This window comes from Acipenser ruthenus, chromosome 1 (assembly GCF_902713425.1).
Source record: "Acipenser ruthenus chromosome 1, fAciRut3.2 maternal haplotype, whole genome shotgun sequence".
NCBI classification, from domain to species: domain Eukaryota; kingdom Metazoa; phylum Chordata; class Actinopteri; order Acipenseriformes; family Acipenseridae; genus Acipenser; species Acipenser ruthenus.
In genome coordinates this window covers 10,409,194-10,432,264 of record NC_081189.1, presented here as the reverse complement: position 1 = coordinate 10,432,264, position 23,071 = coordinate 10,409,194, and the positions used below count along the sequence as shown (strand labels likewise).

At 44.7% G+C, this 23,071-nt stretch overlaps 1 protein-coding gene across 2 annotated transcripts; it reads right to left on the bottom strand.

Annotated features, from left to right (window-relative positions):
* Positions 1-1,563: 1,563 nt before the first annotated feature.
* On the bottom strand, positions 1,564-15,084 carry LOC117403599 (dnaJ homolog subfamily B member 5-like). 2 transcript variants are annotated; one of them, XM_034005812.3, is made up of 4 exons: positions 14,742-15,084; positions 12,643-12,902; positions 9,712-10,349; positions 1,564-3,989 (listed from the first exon to the last, which is right to left on the bottom strand). In XM_034005812.3, the coding sequence occupies exons 1-4, from the start codon at positions 14,840-14,842 to the stop codon at positions 3,756-3,758; spliced, it is 1,233 nt and encodes a 410-aa protein (XP_033861703.3). In that variant the 5' UTR covers positions 14,843-15,084; the 3' UTR covers positions 1,564-3,755. The 2 variants fall into 2 exon arrangements, with proteins under 2 accessions (XP_033861703.3, XP_033861704.3); XM_034005813.3 differs by having other exon boundaries at positions 14,913-15,084.
* Between the last annotated feature and the right edge of the window lie 7,987 nt (positions 15,085-23,071).

Here is a 23,071-nt window from a genome sequence, read left to right as displayed (position 1 = left end):
TGAGTGTCTGCAGGTGGAGGTTCCTTGCAAGTTTGGGGCTGCATTTCTGCAAATGGAGTTGGGGATTTGGTCAGAATTAATGGTCTCTTCAATGCTGAGAAGTACAGGCAGATACTTATCCATCATGCAATACCATCAGGGAGGCATCTGATTGGCCCCAAATTTATTCTGCAGCATGACAACGACCCCAAACATACAGCGAAAGTCATTAAGAACTATCTTCAGCGTAAAGAAGAACAAGGAGTCCTGGAAGTGATGGTATGGCCCCCACAGAGCCCTGATCTCAACATCATTGAGTCTGTCTGGGATTACATGAAGAGAGAGAAGCAACTGAGGCTGCCTAAATCCACAGAAGAACTGTGGTTAGTTCTCCAAGATGTTTGGGCCAACCTACCTGCCGAGTTCCTTCAAAAACTGTGTGCAAGTGTACCTAGAAGAATTGATGCTGTTTTGAAGGCAAAGGGTGGTCACACCAACTATTGATTTGATGTAGATTTTTCTTCCGTTCACTCACTTTGCATTTTGTTAATTGATAAATATAAACTATTAACAACTATTAACATCTATTTTTGAAAGCATTCTTACTTTACAGCATTTTTTCACACCTGCCTAAAACTTTTGCACAGTACTGTATATAAATGCTGGAAATTAACAAAATGTTTTTGGTTTCTTTTTAATCACTCGATCATTTATCCTTGACCATGACACGCTTGAATGACTATGACTGAAGTATATGCACTTAATCACCTAATTAGTGAGACAGTTGTTTGGACACTGGATATGGAGTGATTTCAGCTCTTGAATTGTAAGTGTGAATAAAAGCAAAGAAAATCACAGAAAAATAACAATTATGTCATGTCTGTCAAGAGAGCAGCACCTTCGTACAATCGGCATGTTGGAGGCTGGATTAGGGCAGAGTACTGTGGCTCGCCGTCTTGGGTGATCAGCGCCAGCAATTTCAAACCTGGCGAGACGGTATAACCAGACACACACTGTCAATGACAGGCCACGAACTGGGAGACATTTTTCGATCACATCTAGTGAATGTTATCCAAATATAAGTGATAACTTTCTTTTGATGCTCAGATATAAGTGATAAGTTTCTTTTGATGCTCACTATATTTTATTTTATTTGTATTTATGTGCACCCCCCGTACAAATAACCCTTTTTTGTCATTGTAAAGTTTTTTCTTCTGGTAACTGTTGATTTATATATTTATGTATGCTGTAGGAAAATCATTGTTACCCCCTGGCAACATTATAAATAAACCAGATTAAAATTGTGCAAATGTTCTTCCAGTCTGAAGCAGCATGGTGACCTAATATGCAGCCTTTTTTATACTGAGTAAGCAGAGTGCTGTAGTGTGCAAGCACATCACATCCATACGTATCAAGGTAGAATACATATCTTAAATGCATTTTCTTAAAAGTGATTTTCGTTTTGGATGTTTTAAGTACTGACAGATTACTGGATAAGAAACCCTATTAAAATTTTAACAGCACAGCTAAAACCTTGAATGATTCATTCAGACTTGAACAATGACGACAACAACAAAATAAAGCTACAGAAATGTCACAATCATTTTAATGTTGCTAGTTATGATTTGGTTCTAAATTGGTTTACAAAAAAAGTTGAAATGTGTCTCTGACAAAAGCTACTGCACAGTTTGGCATCAAACATCCTTCAGAAAACAGATCGTAATGACATTCTTATCAAGGCATCTCTGTCCCTGCCGTTAACAGGACTGAGGGCATTAAAGCCATGAGGCTTACACACCCACACTTATGCAGTACAAGTTAGTACACTTTCACAATGCATTGTCAACTTGGTGTAATGTGAATTATCGAGGGAGTACTGTAAATTAAAAAAATAAAATAAAAACATACCTTCGCCTAAAGCCTATGAAACAAGTAAACTTAGCCAGAAAACGTTTCCATCTAGATGCTGACGATGACTTTTTCAAACTAATTCCCCTGTCAAAAGTAAATGCAGCAGCATCAAAACAGCCTTAATTTGAGCAACTTGGTAAAATACTTTAAAATGTCACAATCAATAAGCTGCTTTAGCAGTTGACTGAAAATGTTGCCTTGTGTTTCGTGAACTTGTCAATGTAATTTGATACAACAGGCTTAGGTGTACTCACATCTTCTGATGGGAGCAGACACTGCCAACAATGTGACATTCTGTGTGATCAAGAGCAGGGGACAACCCTTTCTCTACATAAATCAATCAGAAGACACACTTTCTGACACAAAGTCAGAAGGCAAGGCATTGCATGATCTGTGAAAGCACCTGTGAGTTTCTTTTAGTACCGCTGCATAACCCTTCTTATGAAACCCTTTTAATATAGATATTTTTTGTTGCAATTTTTATACAAACTCCATTTGATAGAAAATGAAAATCGGTTTTGTCATTAGATACCATTTTCAACAAAGCTTCTTTACATATTTTACAGTCAGTAAAAACACTCCATTTCAGGATAGCTTATATTATAAATTAAGTTTTTTTTTTTTTTTTTTTTCTATAACACAGTAGAATAAATAAGTTAGTTTTGGTTTTAGTCCCTTGGATTATATATTTTGAGTTCAAGGATTCCTCCATATTCACTGAGGTACTGTTTCTTCTAGACGTCTCTAAACCCTCCTTCCCAAAAGAAAAAAGAAACAGAACACCCCACATTTCATAGACGTCAGGGCCACGAAATAATAACATGGTTTTCCTAACACCCATGCTCCCCCAGCATCCATTCATTTGGAAAGCCAGTCGAAATGCCCTCCGTCTCTATTATAAAGGGGACTGAGCAGAGCAGCTCAGCTCTAGGAGCAAAGGCCCTCGAAACTGCTCTGTGAATGGAGTAGAGCAGGACCCTGCTCTGTAAATGGAGTAGAGCAGGACCCTGCTCTGTGAATGGAGTAGAGCAGGACCCTGCTCTGTGAATGGAGTAGAGCAGGACCCTGCTCTGTAAATGGAGTAGAGCAGGACCCTGCTCTGTAAATGGAGTAGAGCAGGACCCTGCTCTGTAAATGGAGTAGAGCAGGACCCTGCTCTGTGAATGGAGTAGAGCAGGACCCTGCTCTGTGAATGGAGTAGAGAAGGACCCTGGCCGAGTCATTCCCTCAGCACCATGTTCACACTGGAAAAGGACACAAGACTCCACTTTATGTAGAAACCCTTTCCTGTAAAGTGACCCAACTCCCATAAGTTTTTACCAACCATACAGCTTCACATTCTGTGCTTTCTATCTCTGGCCCGGCCCCAGGTGAAACAACCCAATTTTTTTTTTTTTCTTCCCCAAAACAGAAAAAGGCCACTAAGGAAGCTTAAGAACAGTCCCACAGTTTCCAATCCGGTGCAGAATTCCTTCAGGAGCATTCAGGGAAACAGGTGTTCAGTTGTTACTAAATTAAGATCCCACCATCCTCAGCCGTCTGCAAATCCCTTAAAAAAATAATCTAGAAAAAGTTCCACAAGTACAAATGTGTGGGTTAGAAAATCCACATCTCCCGCGCTGTGACTGGAGATTAATCCCAGAAGCGATCATTTTCAAACACAAAAAAACCCACAAAATTAAAAGAAAAAATAAATAAAACTAAAAACATTTACAAAAAGAATACAATTTACATAAGATAATAATAATAAGATGAATACTCTGGTTTCAGTTGTTGTCCTTCTTCCTTTGAATATTAGCGTCTGTGGAAAAGAAATCCAATTCAAATAAAGCCCCTGCCCTACCCAGATCCCCCCCTCAGTTGTTCTAGGACAGGGGGAGGTGCTGTTTCAGGATTTCTCTGCTTTGCGGAGGTATTCTGTCAGGGAAGCGCACTTTGAACTCCACTATCAAGTCCCCGCGCTGCGTGGGGCTCTTTGGGAAGGGCAGCCCCTCCCCTCGCAGTCTCTTCACTGTCCCTGGTTTGATGATGTCAGTACAAGGCAGAGGAATTACTCGGTTGTCGATGGTGGGAATGTTGACCGTGCAACCACACAGAGCCTGGGAAAGAAAGCAAAGGAACGACTTAATAAGATCCGGGCACAGCATTATACACATAGGTGCTGTGCAACTAAATCAGCATTTGAAACATTATGGCTAGTGCTGCATTAGTATTTCTAGCACAGATTAATCTCAAAACCTGTTCATGTTCATTATGGGATCTGTGTGTATGACACATTCATCCCACCAGTAACAGAGCTGTGAGTGATCTGTATCCTACACACCCTTATATGTGCAGTTTGAATTCTACCTGCAAGTAAGACCAATTCAAAATGTACTGTGACCTTTACTAAGCCTATAAAGAAGTTATGCAGCATTAGAAACCTGCTTTTTTAAGGGGATGACTTTAGCGGTTGCTTTTACAGGTCTGTCTTAGGGGGAGGGGAGGGGAGGGGAATGAGTGAAAATAGCAAAAATGATAAAAAATAAAAATAAATTTTACTAGCAAAGGGTAACAATTCTGCCAGCTTGCTGTGTGTGTGTGCTTGCGTGGGAGTGCAGGAGTGCACAGGGGCCCTAAATTTAGCAGAGCTCTCATCTTCCAGAGCTGATGAGGTAACTGAGGAATCAGCTGAGCTAATAAAATGGTTTCTGGAGTTGGTATGTGCAGGGAGCAGGGAGGAGAAAACGTGGGCTGGAAACTGAGCAGGAGAGAGAGAACAGAGGGAATATGCCATTGTTTTATATGAATTCAATGCAATGAGTATGAATCAACTGGTATCTTAAGTTACTAAAGGTTGGTAAGCAATGGACTTGCTGTGTGGGTAAGGGTATGAAACAGTCATCTTTCTGTATTCTTGTGATTCAGATTCGTTTTGTAATATTCAGAATTCTATTCCTCACACCCTGAAGTCTAAGAGGAATACTGTACATTGGTTAAGATGAGGCTGATATTTAAAATCCATACCAAGATGCCCTTTAAACTGAGGTTTAGTGTGTCAAAGGTAATCAGCCCCCCCAAGCAGTGTATGCTACAGTAGCTATTCAAAGCCAGCCGACCTCAAGAGCCCATGAGCAGCATACTGAAAGCCTGCCAGTAGAAATACCCTTCGGATACAGATAGGCCAATATTCTAATAAATATGTTCACTGCAATTTACAACCTAACCACCAGGCTGCTTCATCTGAACACACTTCTAGGTAGGTTTTCCACCCATGTGGCAGAGCAATTTGTTGTGTCAATGGCAACCCCGGCATATTCTCCAGTAAGGTTTAAACGTGTTTGATTTGATTTCCTCTAACCCGTGACCCTATTGAGATATGTAACTTTTGCAGGTAAGGTGCCTGGCGACTAAATGTGTGCTGTACTCCTCTGCAGTGTTCTTGCACCTCTGTACATTGAAATACTGTCTGTAAATCATCAAGATGCCCTTTCGCTGCTGAAGTCTGTTTTGTAGTGTATTCTTGCTTGGGAAGGCAAGCTTTCAAACCATGGCATGTCAACTGCGGGCCAAATAGGAAATTGCTGAATACACAGTCTGGTAGCCAAGCAGGGTTAAATATATACCTCCATAACCTACAGCCAAGCAGTGCATAGACAGAAAGCAGTCAGAGCCTTTGGCAGAGCTTATTTTAATCACAGAAAAACAAACCACTGCAGGTTCATTCCAGGTCAACTCAACCAATTTAGATTTAGTAGATCAGGACAAATCCCTACAACACAAAACTCTGAATAATTAGTTTTATTTTATTATTGATGAGGATTATGCGACATACAGGAACGACGCTTGGTTTTAGTGTCTGTTATGGAGGGTCTGCTGCCTCATCCAGACAAGTACCAATGAGGAGGCTGCAAGAGTGGAGCTGGGGGAGGTGGAGGGATGTGAATGACTCAAATACAATAGAAGGGTAAGCTACCAATCTAGTTCTCTGATAGGACAAAGTTGGATGATGTAATGTGTGCAGGGGGCAGTCCTTCCCAAGTTTTAAACTTAATTTATTATAAACAATTTAAGACAATATTATTTTAACTCAAATTCTGGAAGCATTTCGGAATCTTGATGATAAATCATGTGCTCTGAATTTTACGGGCATTCTGATACTTATACTTAGTCTAGGACTGCATAGTGTAACTCAGTGATCTCGGGATGTTTCATTCCACTTGATTTCCAAACCAAAGAAAACAAAGCCAGCATGAAAAGCCCATCTGGTAAGGACTGCAATTCATGTTTATTTGTATAAACTACTTAGCTGGACTTGAAATACATCATTAACCACTCTGCACATGCTTCATGATATCAGTGTTTGTTTTTAGATTTCAGATAGCTTTTAACATCTGCCTAAAAAACATTTGCACTTTGTGTCATTGTACCCTATTTTAATAAAAGGGAGATGAGCAGTTTTGGCTTCAGGTAATGAGAATTCAAGCGTCATAACTTTAGAGATACAGATCTACGCTCACCCTTGAGAGCAAAACAGAATTGGAAAAACAATGCAGTAAAATGATTATGTAACTCTCTCATTTAGCAAATAGGCAGATTGCTCACTGGTGCTTCCCAATTACACCCGGAATCACAGGCAATATACATGCAATGTGAGCAGCTCCTATTGAAAACACAAAAACATTATCGCCCTTTTCATCAGTTATGTTACTGTACTGCAGCTGTGGATTACAGTCCCTCCCTGGTCATCAAAGAAGCTCTACCCACTGAAACCCCTCTGAACATACATGCACGCTACCGAGGTGCTGGATCTCTCGCAATGCGTCTCTACCACAATAAATACATCACCCAGGTAAAGACAGTTACAAGCAGAGACACGTATGGAAACAAACAGCCTTGCACTCAAGCTTGGCACTGCAGGGATGGATTGCATGTTGGTACACTTGGATCTGCAAAGCTGGAACTGGCCTTGGCAATTCCTGCCAGAGGTTCCCAGAAACTTATCCCAGCTTCACTGAAGGAAATCCTAAACCCTGACATTTGCTTACGGGAGCATTTTATTTCTGGATATGCTTTCTAATCTAATCTAATCTAATCAAGTCAAGCCCATACCTTGAAATTCTACTTCCTCTGCTGTTCTCACCCCAGTACAATAATTCTCTTCTAGTGCTGGCAAAGCCTTTTGCACAGAGACCTCTGCCGGACTAACACATCGCAGAGGGGCACCACATTCCTGGAAGCTCCACACCCAGGGTGGGTTTAAAATCACTCAACGCACTGCAAAGTCCTCATCAACCTGCCTGCAGCGTCACTGCGTGGACTCAAGTGGACCGAGCTACAGAAACGATGGCCCAGTACTGTAACAAAGAAGCTCGGAAAAATATATATAAATAAAATGTGTGCATAGAAAAAGAGCCCAACACCTTTATGTTTTTACAGGACACTATGGAGAGTTTCTGCTGTTGGTGAATTACCCACGTCGGTTACCCATAAATAGGCTACATGATAACAAATTTATCATGCAAATGAACTGCTATAAAACTAGTGTATGTGTATATATGCCACAAATACAGCTATTTTATTATGAAGTATGTATTAGAAGAACAGTTGTAAATAACAACACAGAAGCCATTCACCCATCCCTTCCTACCACACCAGGTGGTAAGTTAGTTAATGCACTCAGAACCCACTAAGCATGTTTTCACTAGAACAACCATACTGTGAGAGGCACAAGTACTCCTCCACAGCGCTTCATGTGCAGTTTCAATGGGTCTGTATTGCTTGCTAACACCAGTGTGCTCTGCAGTGCCACAGCTCTGGGATCGAGAGGCTAACCCAGGATTCAGCCAGCTGCCTCACTGCTTTAGAATCAAGCCGAGGCCAAGGACAGAAACTGCAATCTCTCTACCCATCTGCAGGTGCTTGTGAAGGCTGAGGTTTAAAGTGCAAAGGGCATGCAGCTGTTAATACTATCAATTAGTGTCGTACCTCATAGTACAGTACAAGTGATTCACACGTGTTATTCTTCCTAAATCTGAATCTAATAAAGAGGCCTGTGCAGGAGTGCCTATAAGCTGCATCTCTGTCTAGTACGACTATGAGCCATTCTTTCAAAACGGATTCTGCGCATACTTCTACTCCTAAATGCCTTGAAGGAGCTACTTATCATTGAAGAGTGATCATGTGGTCTCTCCAGAACAATTCAAATCTCTTGCAGACTCTTCACCTCAAATCAGTGTAGCACTGACTGCACCCAGTGACAGTGCTATGGCAGGTGTTTCTAACATTCTGTCCAGCTCCTGTATACTCAAGAGGGCTGCCGCCTTCTGCCTCACCTGAGCCAAGGGGGGGGAATGTAACAGCCTTATGCCTGCTGCCCCACACTTAATGTGAGCTGGGCATCAACTGCCATGTGAATCCAATCGTCACATACTGACAGACTCTACAACTCCCCTGCAAACAGGTTCCTCCCACAGACTGCTGGGATTCTGCTGCTGATGAGTTGCTGCAGGCGTGATGCATCTCGTAGGCTCCACAAGTACTTTTAAAGCAGAACGCTTTCTGTGTAGAGAGAGGTGGTGGTGGTGGAGGTGGCATGTTCCAACACTAAATCAGTCATTTATCATTTAACAGAGTCAACACTGCATCATGCAGCCTCACATCTCTCAGCAGCAGGGAGGAGGTGGAGCTCGTCACAGATCTCCTGATTGTTACTGATGGGGGGTGAAGATGACACTCATTTTGAGGGATCTCCCATTTCATCTGTATTTGTGTTGTGTTCAAAGGCTCATAGACTTAATCTGGCATGCAGAAGCAGCTGTGGATGGAAGACAACTTAGTACATGCAGCACAGATGCTGAATTCTTTGTACAACTGATACATTCCTGTGCTGGGGGTGGGGTGGGGAGTGGGCACAGTTCATGTAACTCATGTACAGTACCAGGTGCTGCATTGGGAGCTGCAGCCATGCTGAACTTAGTGGAAAGTACAGTCCTGCTCTCCATACACCTTGCCAACTAATGCTGGTCTCACTATGCACAACAACACATCACATTACACATGACACAGTCCCTTTTCAGAGCAAAAGAAAACAAGCTATTCCAAGATAAATGTCTTAATAAGTCGTCCTTATAACTAAGAAACCTCATTGAAACATTTGGCAATAACACATCCTTTCCTCCCATTAACATAACAATGTCACAAGTCCTGTGCTGTCTTGCCTTTTTGAATTTCTTGTTTTCCATTGCACTTGTATTCAAGTGAAGACAGTTCCCCCCAACAACAATACTATAAGTTTAACTTCCTGTGTTACAGTTACTAGGATCCTCCACCTGCCTGCTTGGAACATGAGGGTCAGGTAGGGTCCCATTTCCTGTAACACAGGAAAGAAGTGAACTTATACAGTAGTGTTGTGGCAAAAATGGCTTCACCTGAAAAAAACAGAGATCAGCAAAACAATACAAGATTTTCTAGTTATCCTAAAGAGCGGCAAGAAATGTTACTTATTCTGCGTTTCAAGGGATAGTATAATCGACATGTTCCTAAGTGTGTTGTCTATCATTCTCAATTTAGATCACACACACACACACACACACACGCACACACAACAGGATATTATAAAACAGGTAAGGAATTAAATACAGAGCTACTGCAAATATTTTACTGTCCGTAATACACATGAACAAATAGTGGTCCCTTAAACAGTGTAGTACAATTTATTGCCAACATGATCTGTGCATTTGCTGAATCAGGGAATTGTTCAATCATGAAACAACAAGGGATCACTGTGCCAGGGAAATACTGCTGACACAAAGCATCCCTTTGAACACTCGCATTGCATACCTCTTTCAGACAGATTGTGGCGCTGTAGATGATGTTGGAGCCGTCCCTCTTAAAGTGCGGGTGAGGCTTGTCCTTGAGCACGAAGGCGATGTCTGCGGGGATGTTCTCGGGGGTCTCGTCCCCCTCCTTGGGGAAGGTGATCTTGGTGCCCTCCTTCCAGCCCCTTTTGATGACAATGTGAAGGATCTTGTCCTCGGAGCGTGCGGTCCTGCCGTCGGGGTTAAGCCTGCGCCGCGTGATCTTCATGCGCTTGGTGCAGCCGTGGAAGATCTCCTCCAGGGACACGCGCAGCTCGTGCACCACAGGGGCGTCCTGCAGCTTACCCCGCCTGTGCAGGGGCTCCGCGGGGTGCCTGCGCCCACCGCCGCCGTGGTGGAACCCGTTCACACCGTTGCCGAAGCGTCCAAAGGCACTGAAGGGGTCCTCGTCCCCGTCCATGTCCAGGTCCATGTCCTGCTCCCCCCCCACGTGGTCGAAGCCGTTGGTGGTGCCCCGCGAGCGGCCAGGCCCGAAGAACATGTCGAAGGGGTTGGAGCCCCCGAAGAAGGAGGCGAAGGTGGCGTGGGGGTCCCCGTGGAAGGTGTAGTGGTAGGTGCTCCCAGGACCCCCTGATGAACCCACCCCCCCAGCCTTCAGACCTGCGGAAACAAGGAGGAGCAGCGTGAGAGGGATGAGATCTACAAGCAAGGTAAGAGTATATATTTTTTGATATTTGTCAAGGAATGATAACTCCACTCAGTTACTGACTACTAGTATGCTCTCAGAAAGATCATTCCAGTCAACAGATCAGTTTACTGCTCCCAGTCTTGCATATACCCCTATGTTATTACTTTCAAAGCGTATCTCTGCGTAAAATCTTTACGTCTGCATAAAGAGTAAAACAAATGAATCAGCGCTAACGTTTCTAAAGCCCTGGGTATCAATCCGCTTATCCACACTGACAAGCGTAGGATATGCATGGAACAGTAGTGTCTCTCTGCTAAACGTACAGCCTGTGGAAACAAGGACTGAGTGAAAAGCACAGAAATGTCTTTAATTCGGTAGCGTTAACTCAGAGAGCTGATCTGCTCATCTCCGAGTTGCTCACAGTGTCTGCCAGCTCTAATTTTAGACATGGTATCTGCGGACTGGCCCTGTAATTTAATAAGTTCAGAACAGCAGCTAGGCTACACCACACAGCGTTTCACAGCACATCCGACTTAAGAACAGGCAATCTCTGCTTAGAGAAGAATCCATTTCAAGGGGGAGGAGGGAGGAATAGTGCCATAAAACTAAAAAGAAAACACTGTGCTGTACAGGGCAGCTGAGGTCAGGATTCAAGCTAGAGACAAACATCTCAGGATAACTGAAACCAACATGAAACAAACTGACACTGCATAGCCGTTGCTATGAGATGTATCTCAACAGCAGCCACCATTAACTGTTGCTGCCCTCAAACCCTGCTCTATGGGAGACCACTCTCTACTGTATTTCTGCTGTATGTACTGATATTCCTACATTAATAATCATCTTTTGTTTTATAGCACCCTGTATATATTTGTGTCCTAGCAGGGCTGAATGCAGTGTTGTCAGGGAGTTGAGGACAGCAGCATGTGTCTCTATACCAGACAGAGCCTAGAATGCAGGGGTCACTTCTGGAATCCTAGGTCTCCCGTTTCCTTCACATCCAGATATTTTCAGCGGAATTCACTCTTTGGATTTGTCTGTTTCCATACAGCTGTTAATCGAACAAGAGTGGCTACGAAAATTATTCATACCCATTGGTTTGTATATTATAGTTTCATTTCCATTTCCGGAAAAGACTAAACTAAAAACGAGTCTAAAAAGTCCATACAGGACCTAAACTGGGGTTAGGTTTTCCCATTGCACTATATTCAAATATTAAAAGGGTCAGATTAATAATCTGTGTATTTATTTCTGAGGTGTCAGTGCTGTCTTTGGTTAAGAAAAGGAGTACAGTACTTCTATACTGCAGCAAGAGGAAAAGCCCCTCATTGCAGACCCAAGACAAGAAACTTCCTCATCAGCACCACACAGAAGAAACATGTATCTGGTCCTGCTTTGCTTGTGAGAGTGTGTACAGTAGTGAACAATGCGTATCCCACAGGTAGTTAAATCTGATGTTTCAGGCTGACCTACAGTAAGGCTGTCTTGGTATTTGAGACCAGCTTGAAGAAGGGGGATGAAAAGGTCTAGTGTGTGTGTGTGTGTGTCTGTGTCTGTAAAGAGGTTACCAGTCTAGCACTATTAAAGGACACATCTCCAAGAAATAACTCACTGTCTAGCACCTCATTTGAAAGAAACGATTTCCCATCTGAACTCTGTAAAAACACCCTGAAGAATCAACCAATAATGATACAAACCATTCGGGCAGCTGGAGCTCAACCACTCATTATTATACAGTAACACGGTTGTCAGTTTACATTTTAACTGCTAGAAAATGTACTGAAACAGCAAAGGATAAATTACATAATAGAGCTTTTATAAGCCCTATAACACACATTAACAAATCACATTGCATTCTCAATCTTCATAACCTCTCCAGGACCCATTCCTAGACAAATGCCTAAATTAGCCTGGGGTCTCAGAAGGGACAAAGGACATTTTAAATTGTGGTGGAAACTACTGTAGGGGTGTCAAGTAAGTTTAAAAGTTTACACTCTTCAGGTTTGGTAAAGTATCACTATCAGTGCCACTAAAATCCAATTACAAGGTCAGTACCTTGTTAACCCCTCCACTATAGCCAGTAGCTTTTAACTGGCATCTACCTGTTACTTTAATTCTAAATGTAATGTATCACATTACATGAATACAGCTTGTGTTCTTATTTGGCACTTAATGGGTTAATATGTATTACCAGGGGCTAGCTCACCCCTTCTGTATTGCCCATGGCTAGCTCACCCCCCCTTCCTCTATAAGGCTCTCACTCACCCTCCTCTCCATACTGATCGTAGATGCTCCTCTTCTTGGGGTCGCTCAGCACCTCGTAGGCCTCTGCGATCTCCTTGAACTTGTCCTCTGCGTTGGGGTCCTTGTTTTTGTCCGGGTGGAATTTCAGGGCCATTTTTCTGTAGGCCTTCTTGATCTCGTCCTCGTTGGAGCCAGATGGGACCCCCAGCATCCTGTAGTAATCTTTCCCCATGGCGATGAGCTCACGGTCAGTGCTCTTCTGGGACAAACAACCTCGTTTGCTGCCGAAACCAGTGGGAGAAAAAGCACGGGGTTAGCAAGACGCGGCCAGTGGACAACAGTGTGACACACATCCAGAACTACAAAAGACATGGAAAACAAGTGAAGCAGACAAACGTTTCATCCAGTGCCACCTTCGTGTGCTGGTGAAGAACTGTGTGTGGTGGTGTGGATGGGGTCACTCTGCACTACATGGGCAGTGTGTGCTGTACGGTGTGTGAACAGCACCCTTCACTGTGACTAGACTGTGAATGAGAGCTGTGTGTGTGTGTGTGCGCGTGTGTGTGTGTGTGAGAACAGCACCCATCACTGTGACTAGACTGAATGAGAGCTATGTGTGTGTGTGTGAACAGCACCCATCACTGTGATTAGAGGACATATCTAATTGATGAAATCCTTTGCCACTCTCTTATTTCTGCCCATGTAAGTTAAAACAATATGCCTCTACCCCTAGGAGTTTAAATCTATGGATTTTGTTATACTAAGTCAACTTGCAATGGACTCGAACAGAAGTTTCAGTCCAGATCCAGATCCACTATCAGGTCGAATGGTTTTATTACCCAGAAAGGAGTCCTAGATTTGAGGATGTTACATTGGAGAAAAAATACACAGCATGAAGTTTTATGAATTCCACTTATGGAAGCGTGGGAGGAGGATAATTACAGCTGTACTTTGGAAAAGGAATAGCCCGTGACACACACGGGGACACGCTGAGATCCCCAATCAGGTAGCTTTACATGCTGTACAGCATTAGAGCAAAAAGAACAGCCTCTCTCAACAGCCAACAGCTTCAAACTAGAACAAATCAAGATGCATGGTGGGAATACTTGAGGACTGACGTCAGTGTGTGTCCCAGTGGGGTTTCAAATTTGAAGAACCAGGATTACAATGAAATAACATAAATGAACACATCCCTGAACGAAAGACGAATCCGCACAGTCTAACACAAGAGAATGTGATATATTCCCAATTAACACAACATAACCTTATAAGGTCTTACATTTACTGCAATACAAATGTACAGCTTTATACTTAATTGATTTTTTAATTGATTGTTTTGGTTTCTATGACGCGTATTTTCTGATTGGATATTTCCTTTTAGTTTTGAGTTTTAAAAAGACATCAAGCCATCACAGCAACGCAAGACAGCGCGCCGAGGTACACATACACGTTTATTTTTCAGCAGGTCTGTTATAATTGTGTAATTGTAGGCGACCTATGGCTGAACACGTAGCACTACCTAATGAACATACAATAAGTACTATACCGCGTACAGCTGCCAGGTGTTGGTTAAAATCACAAATAAGCAAGTTGTATTTAGCTGTAATGCGTTTACACAAAGGAGTACACTGCTGCTAGATTTTAATGTAGCTTTCTTCCAACTTAGCTCATTATATTACAATGGTATCTCTCTAATGCAGTTCCAGGTAATCAAAACATAAGTTAACATTTGAAGCAAATCATTAAATAACAAACAATTATTTCCACAAACCAATCCCCATATTTGCCTAGCTCATTGCTGTCGTTAATTTCGCTAATGAAAAATAAAAGCTGCATCATGCATATACCGGTGTGTAAAATATTACTAACTAAATAAACTATAACATTCTTTCCATAGCTAAAAATAAAAAGCCACCGCCACTGTGAGGCTAAAGCAATGTAAGTGTTGACTGTAAACACATGGTGGAATGATTTACACACACAGCCGACAATGACATCTACGGATCAGTTTCCACATTCTCAAACTCCATAAACTACATTACATGCGAATCGATTCCATGATGATACACATCCACAATGAATTAACACCACATTCATATCATATTAAGTTTGTTTCTCACCGCGGTTTTACCCAGCACTTGTTTTGCGTGTTTAACAAGCACGTAATGGAAGGCTTTACTCCTTTTTCAACCACGTTGATGTATAGTCCAAGTAAAACCATGCTGCCGTTTATACAGAAACAGTATTTTATAAAGCAAGGCTCATTTTATATAAAAATCCTAGTACCTTACCGTGTCCGAGTATCGGCTTTGCTGTCTGACACTCCGCTTCGCTTGTCAACCTATTCCACAAACTCCGCCTACACGGAGCAACGCAGCTCCTTCGGCACCGCCCACTTGCTGGAATACCCTGTCAATCAATACTATGAGAAGACTCATTGGTCTTCCAGCTCCTCACGCATCAACGAGCTCCTCCTGCTTCGTGCCACGCTGTTTTCTATGGCACATTGCTCGTTCAGATAAGCGCATTCAATTTATTCCTAAATTCTATTGGTTCACATCTCTGCCACTCATTCTATAAGCCTTACCCTTTCTAGACCTGGCAGCTAGTTAATTGGAGGGATTCACAACCTTTGACTCCGCCCACCCCGCCCCCTACAATGTCGCTGTTTGGTGATTGGCTGACGCTTTGCCGGCTTGCGTTCTCCCCTCTCATGTTTGGTTCGGCTGAAGTTGCCGGCATTCCTTTAGTGGTGAGTCAGAGGTTGGAGTCACAGGGAAGCTTCCAGAAGCTATAGTGACGATCTCAGCAACTCCAACTCATTCACAGCTGCCTACACCAGGGCTGTCACGAGCAGTTACGTGAACACGGAGCTACCAGGATGCTGAAGATTCATTCACAGTGGCCAAAAGAGCAATTCATCCTGAGCCATGCAATATCGATCTCCATCGATAGCTCTTAGAAAAAAAAATCATATGCAGTGCATTTCAGTTAATAATATATTATTATTGCTGGCAAAAAAAAAAAAAAAAAAAAAATCCATTCTTTGCTACACAGTATGTGTTTTAAAATAAACAGTGAACTTTGTAGTAGTGTTTGTGTGCAATATGTAGCAAAGGCATAAATGCATAATCTCATCGGTTTATAATATATTGTAGGGTTGCAGTGTTACCCTAAATCCAGTATTTGTGTCATATTAACCCGTTATAAAACGTTCCTACAATATTATTGTAGCCTGGTTAAACCTTATCCTTTCTACTATTTGGTCAGCTTTTCAGTTTTAGTGAACTAGCCTTCTTTTAGGTTACAGTCTTCTGTACTTGTTTAATTTGTATGCTGCCTGTTTCTCTCTGGTCATGGCCATGACTCTTCTACTGTACCCAAGAGCTCTGCAGTGCGGGTCGGTCTGGGTGATGGGAGAACATTCATTGAATTAAAACCCATTATTAACTTAACTGAATATAATGCAGTAGGGCAGGTTTACGTGGTTTAGGGTGGCGTTATTAAGATCTGCCACTGTTAAGATCATTAAAATACTGCCCTAACCTGCTAGCCCCTGTGTGTATGTCTCTCACTGGACCGATTTATTCGTTGTACAAATGCCACACCTGACACATATATTGTAAATATATCAAACGTGCATCTCGCTCCCTGCTGCAGGCCAGGTTCATCACAATGATAGCTGATAGCAGAGGGCTGATATCAGGCACTCTCTTGGCAGGTGCTTCCATGCTGTCCACAGCTGTGCATGTTAGGGATGTGATGTTTCGAGAGGAGCTGTACTGTCTCGTGATGAGCCATTCTGTTACACAGACTTCACCGAGGGATGCTCTCCTGTCCCTCCAGAGCACTGAATACAGCCTGCAGACTGGTCAGCAAGTGCAGGCTTGGTTAACTAGGGGAGCAATACTAAAAGAAAGAAGGTACAATTGTTTGCCAGCATGTTCAACGTCTCGGTTGACCTACACCCTATTAACATGATTCATTATTAGTTACCCAAATCCTAACCAAGCCACCCACCTTCTATCTGTGGGTTATTTCAGCTTCTCATGATTGTTAATGAGGTTAGTCTTACTATGTCTACAGAAGGCAGCAGACTTCAGGACTTACACGGTCAGGGCTTCCTGTTGTAAGCCGGGGCCAATGAAAAGCTAGCTGGAATCGAGGATCCTCCTGACAGACAGGAAGCATGGACAAATTTGGCATGGCTGGAAAGCAAGGCCGTCATAGAAACTGATGCAGAGCTACAACTGCGTGAAGTACAAACCAAAGAACAAAGATGAAATGAGTCACTGCACACTGAATGAACAAGTACAAATGTTCCCTGCTGCTGTGTCAGTCCCTCCTCCGTGCGCACTCCAGTGCCATAATTAAAGCAGAAGATCTGATTGTATAGTATGGTGTAATTAAAGGTTGACACATTGATGACAATGACCTTTTGTCTATCACGAGGGACCATTTTAATAACAAGTGAGGGAATGTAACGCACAAGGGCTACTGTCCTCTTCTGACCCTAATTGAGCTCTTACAAAGATAAATCCACATGCTTCACCATGTTTTAAACACGCATCCAACGCACTCACAATGCTTAAGATTGACTTCATGACATAGTTCAATATGGGGAGGGGGTAAACATGGAGCAGATTGCCATCCAGGTGATGGGGCGGCTACCACAGGAGATGATGTCATCACAACCGTGTGAATAGTCGAATTGGATTTTTAGTCATCATCATCAAGGTGGAGACAGCCAGTATGGGTTTTTATTGAGGAGCAGTAGATTCGAAAGCAGAAGGATCTCAGTGATGTCACAAGGGGCGTGGTCAGGGCTGCCCTCCAGACATTGGCTTATTTTCCATTGCTCTTACTGTTGATGCAGTTTTTCTTTCTAACCCATGAATACCACGGTTCCCACATTTACTGTACTTTCCTTTTATAAGAGATAATAAGTCACATACAAGACAGGGAACGAGGAGCCATGCCTGTCCCAGGAGGGGTTTAACTGCCCCCAGGCCACAGACAGCAGTCAGGGGTAGCTCAGATTGTTTGTGACGCCAAGAGGCCCCAGGAGTGGAACCCTGCTGCACTGTCATCTGCTGGTAAACAGGAGGTACTGCATGAGGGTTCTGCAGTGTAAGCATTCTGTTTACCTCCATTCATACATGTGACCCAGACGCAAAAATAAATAGAAACACCTGCCATAACATTGTCAGTAGGGAGCCGAAGGTAACCATTTGCAGCCAGGAAGCACAGATTGAACGTGTGCAAGGTGTTTAATTACTGTAGTTCGGGACGGATGACTCAGCATCAACAACATGTTGAAGTAACTCATTTGGGGTCAGTGCTATGCTTAAAATATTGGTTTTAGCCTTTCACAAGAAATATACAAAATACCAACAATTGTATATTAAAGAGGTAAGAAACAGGTGCAAATTGCATGGTGTTCTAAAGGATCCTGAAGGTGCTGTTACACTTTCAGTTTGGTTGAGATTGTAGTGCTGTCGTTGTCTGGAAGGTATTCCCTGTGGCACTGCTGTTTAGTCACTAGTTTTTTGTACAGTACGTAACTGTTTCTTAAGTTATATGAGCAATTACCCGAGGGCCCGCAGCACCAGCTGACACCCAGCTCTGCACAACATATATAGAAGAAGCGCTCTGAACACCATGTCACTCCAGAGAGGGGCAGTGGGCAGCCTGCATTGTCATGACAGCACCAGGAAAACAAGGACAAGGTCAGAAATGTGGGGAGCAAAAGAGCTGGCTTGTAGATAGTGCACCATTTCCCTTAGCTTAGCATGTCATTACTCCTTGAGTAACCGCTGTGTTTAGACCTCCTCCCAGGCACTTCCAAACCTCGGTTCTGACATCTGAATCTGGTGATTATGGTATGTGGCACACCATTTGGGATGAAAGTACTAAAATCATCCTTTCTTATAACTGTAGTGTCCCACAATCCTTTTCAAATGTGTGCTACAATATTGAACGCTGCATTCTTCCTCAGTTGACCCCTCTGTGCACTCAGCTCTGTGCACTATAATATTGAACGCTGCATTCTTCCTCAATTTACCCCTCTGTGCACTCAACTCTTTGCACCCTTCCACTCCAGGCACACGGGTCTTCAGTGAGGGCAGGGCCGGATTAAAGGACGTGGGGGCCCTATGCTAACCCATATTTTGGGGGCCCTATCTATATTATGGCGAATGGTGTTATTGGCATATTGGTTAATCCAGCCCTGCGTTGGGGACAGAGAGTGTGAGCGGAGCAGAGCGCGTCAGTTGTATGTGTAGCGGGACATTGCCCAGCTGTGCTGGGAAATATATATATTTTTTATTTGTAGTGGGTTTTATTTTTTAATGGGAAAGGGGTGAAGTCAACGTGGATTTATTAACCATTTCCAGTGTTTTTCCGGTGGTTTCCGGTGTTTATTAGCTATCCACCGATTTCATTTTTTTTGCTTGGGGGGTTGTGGCAGAGCAGGGCTCTGCCCTTAGAAATACTGGCCAGATTGATTGCTTCAGGTGGGAGCAATCAGTCAATTAATGATTCAATTATCATCCAGCCACCTGGCATAAAAGGAGGCCTCAGCCTCCCATTTGAGAGGAGAGAGTTCTAGAAGAGGAGAAGTGTTTTTGTGTGTGCTGTGTTTTTTGACCAGTGAAGGCAACGCCCAGCCTGGAAACTTTATTTGTAAGTTTTGTTTTGTGTTTATTTTATGTTGGAAACCTTTTTGTTTGGCCCTTGTGCCTATTTATTTGATTATTTTTGTTTATTAAAAAGCTTTATTTTGAACTTCAAACTGTCTCTGAGTCTCAACCTCTGCCAATCCTGTCACAGTTGGTGTCAGAAACGGGATAGTGCCACCTGGAGGCTCAGAGCAGTAATTTTTTTTTTTTCTCTTGAATTTTGGGAGTTTTTTTGGGAAAAAATGGGGAAGAAGAGCAGACAGTGGCAAAGGCAGGAGATGCAGCAGGTGAAGAAATGTAAGCTGCTGCAACAACAGCCACCCCAGCTGGAGGACCCAGCCAGCCTTTTTCCCTGGTGCTCTTGGTGCGGGAAGGTGGATCATCGGTGGAGGTCCTGTCCAGATGGGCCACCAGCTGACTGGTGTGGGCGCTGTGAGGCGGATGGCCACAGCTGGGCAGGATGCCCCCACAATCTGGACCAGGAGCAGCTGCAAACCCCGTCCTCGGCAGCCACCCCACCACTTCCAACATCACCGCCTTCACCACCATCCCAGGAAATATGGGACTGGTTGATGCACCCTGAGGCGGACCTCTTCCACGACCTCCCCATAGTTATCAACGCGCTGTGGCGTCGAGATGGGGGGAGGTGGGAAAAGTGGGAGGAACAGCATCACCCGGCGTCCTTCGCAGAGCTGGCCCTGATGGTCGTTAACTACCTGGCGGTAGATATGGGAGAGCCCCCAGTCATTCCAATAAAGAAGGTGGAGCTGTCGTCCCAAGAGCCAGAGAGGGGTGAGCTGTCGTCCCGAGAGCCAGAGAGGGGTGAGCTGTTGTCCCGAGAGCCAGAGAGGGGTGAGCTGTCGTCCCGAGAGCCAGAGAGGGGTGAGCTGTCGTCCCGAGAGCCAGAGAGGGGTGAGCTGTCGTCCCGAGAGCCAGAGAGGGGTGAGCTGTCGTCCCGAGAGCCAGAGAGGGGTGAGCTGTCGTCCAGAGAGCCAGAGAGGGGTGGAGCCGCCGTCCCGAGAGCCAGAAGGGGAGGAGCCGCCGTCCCGAGAGCCAGAAGGGGAGGAGCCGCCGTCCCGAGAGCCAGAATGGGGGCCGCTGCCGTCGCCCCGAGAGGGAGGAGCCGCTGCCGTCCACAGCCCGAGAGGGAGGAGCCGCTGCCGTCCACAGCCCGAGAGGGAGGAGCCGCTGCCGTCCACAGCCCGAGAGGGAGGAGCCGCTGCCGTCCACAGCCCGAGAGGGAGGAGCCCGAACGTCCACAGCCCGAGGGGGAGGAGCCCGAGCGGGAGGAGTCGGTGCGTCCACGGCCCGAGAGGGAGGAGTCGGTGCGTCCACGGCCCGAGCGGGAGGAGTCGGTGCGTCCACGGCCCGAGAAGGGGAAGCCCACAGGCCCAGGGCTGAAGGGACCCGCAGGGGAAGAATACAGGCTGTTCCCACCTCCACCGCCAGCAGAGGGGGAACAGCCGGAGCTGTCTCTCCCTCCACCGCCAGCAGAGGGGGAACAGCCGGAGCTGTCTCTCCCTCCATCGCCTGGGGTTGCCTGCCTGTCCGCATCGCCTGGGGTTGCCTGCCTGTCCGCATCGCCTGGGGTTGCCTGCCTGTCCGCATCGCCTGGGGTTGCCTGCCTGTCCGCATCGCCTGGGGTGGCCTGCCTGTCCGCGCCGCTAGGGGGTCCAGAGGGTCCAGCGTCGCCAGAGGGGCCAGGGGGTCCCGCATCGCCAGGGGGTCCAGAGGGTCCAGCGCCACCGGAAGGACCAGAGTTGCTGTTCCCGCCTCTGCCACCAGAGGGAGTCGGGCCGCCGTTCCCGCCTCTGCCACCAGAGGGAGTCGGGCCGCCGTTCCCGCCTCTGCCACCAGAGGGAGTCGGGCCGCCGTTCCCGCCTCTGCCACCAGAGGGAGACGTTCCAGCTTCCCTACCAGCGTTCATGGGCTTTGAAGGTCCGGGGCCCCCGCTATTGAAGGAAGCTTGGGGGATCCGGCATCAACCCCGCCCACCACCGCCCGTTGAAATAGCCCACCCAAGGGACATAAAGGGACTCTTGGGGGGAGGGCTTGGGTTCAAAGGGGGGGGGGGGGGAGTTTGGCCGATTGCGGCCTCCGTACTTTGTACGTGGAGGGAGGGAAGGAGTTAAATTCTCCTCCCTGCCCAGATTGATTGCTTCAGGTGGGAGCAATCAGTCAATTAATGATTCAATTATCATCCAGCCACCTGGCATAAAAGGAGGCCTCAGCCTCCCATTTGAGAGGAGAGAGTTCTAGAAGAGGAGAAGTGTTTTTTGACCAGTGAAGGCAACGCCCAGCCTGGAAACTTTATTTGTAAGTTTTGTTTTGTGTTTATTTTGTGTTTGGAAACCTTTTTGTTTGGCCCTTGTGCCTATTTATTTGATTTATTTTTGTTTATTAAAAAGCTTTATTTTGAACTTCAAACTGTCTCTGAGTCTCAACCTCTGCCAATCCTGTCACAGGGGTGTTTTATCGGTTTTTATCAGTTAAAACAGAAAATCAGAAGCCTCACGTATAGGTTAATCCAGCCTCACGTATAGGTTAATCCAGTGAGGGGCATGCATGCAGCAGCAGCACGTTCTGAATATTGCTTGCTCTGGTCTAACATTTTGATTTGAATCCTTCTGACACGTGTCGGAAAGTTTGTCAGTGTGACATTCAGTATCTCCCCCATCACTAAATAATAACTGGAGTCATCAGACACACATCCACTACACACACATGGAAACATGCAAGCTGCTCAGACTGGCAGCCTCAATGCACCCACACATTCTGATCAACCAATCACTTGTGCTGATGTACTGCATGTCCTTAGCTATCCTCACCCCAGTTTGGAGAAGCTGTTCTCTAGACTCACTGTATGTTAAACTCTCAAGCGTGCCGCCTCCACTGTTGCCAAGGATACGCATCTCCAGCGTGGGATAACAGGGGACACAGTTAAATACCTCCTTTGAAAAAAGTACATTCTGTTCTTAGAACATAAACTGAGCTTAAAACAGGGAGCCGGTGAAAAGGGTTGCTATGGGTCGGGGACTGGATTTTATACTATAGCTTTGAGTGGATATAACTGGATTTGAATAGAACCCTTACATAACCCTCGCTGCTGCTGCATGATGTAGTGCACAGCTACAGCATATCAGTGTTTGCTTTTTACAAGTTAATGCATTTCAATCCAGCACACAGCTCCCATGGATACAGCCACCCCCTTCCTTCCTCCCCCAGCTTCCTCTCATCTCCTGGTAGAAGAGCCCTTGCTTCCACACACTCTCTCCTGCACTCCTCTCATCTCTTCCTTCTCAGGTCCGTGTGGGTTCAGTACTCACCTCACGATGAAGGCGCATCTTAATAACCAGAGCATTTGTTAAATGGGAATGGCTTTTTTAAGGCATGCATGAATAGAGTGGGTCTTATTTTTGAAGTAAGTGAAAAGACAGAGGCATATTTCAAACAGTAATAAAAACATTTGAATTGTATAAAACTGGCAAGAAAATAAACCTACTACTCCTGCCTGCAACTGCAATATTGCATTGCGCCATTACAGTGCTGAAATATTCCTGGCACTATTACTGTATGTATACAGTATACCAGTATAGACCCTGTCTAGTCAGTTGATCAATACTGTGGCATATCTAAATACTGCCGCTGTTTTAAATAATTAGAAAAGGGCTCAAGGTTATGAAAATCAGACATCAACACAGTGCATGGTAATCATTTTATGTTATTTCCCACAGTTATAAAATGAAAACATATTTAAAATATCAAAAATA

What these genes read in the sequence shown, in the direction of transcription:
- LOC117403599 (XM_034005812.3), bottom strand. Translation starts at nt 14,842, where the DNA reads ATGGTTTTACTTGGACTATACATCAACGTGGTTGAAAAAGGAGTAAAG. An exon ending in AAGTGCTGGGTAAAACCGCG is followed by an intron (nt 12,903 to 14,741) that starts GTGAGAAACAAA and finishes TGGTTTCGGCAG; the next exon opens with CAAACGAGGTTGTTTGTCCC. An exon ending in CGATCAGTATGGAGAGGAGG is followed by an intron (nt 10,350 to 12,642) that starts GTGAGTGAGAGC and finishes TTGTTTCCGCAG; the next exon opens with GTCTGAAGGCTGGGGGGGTG.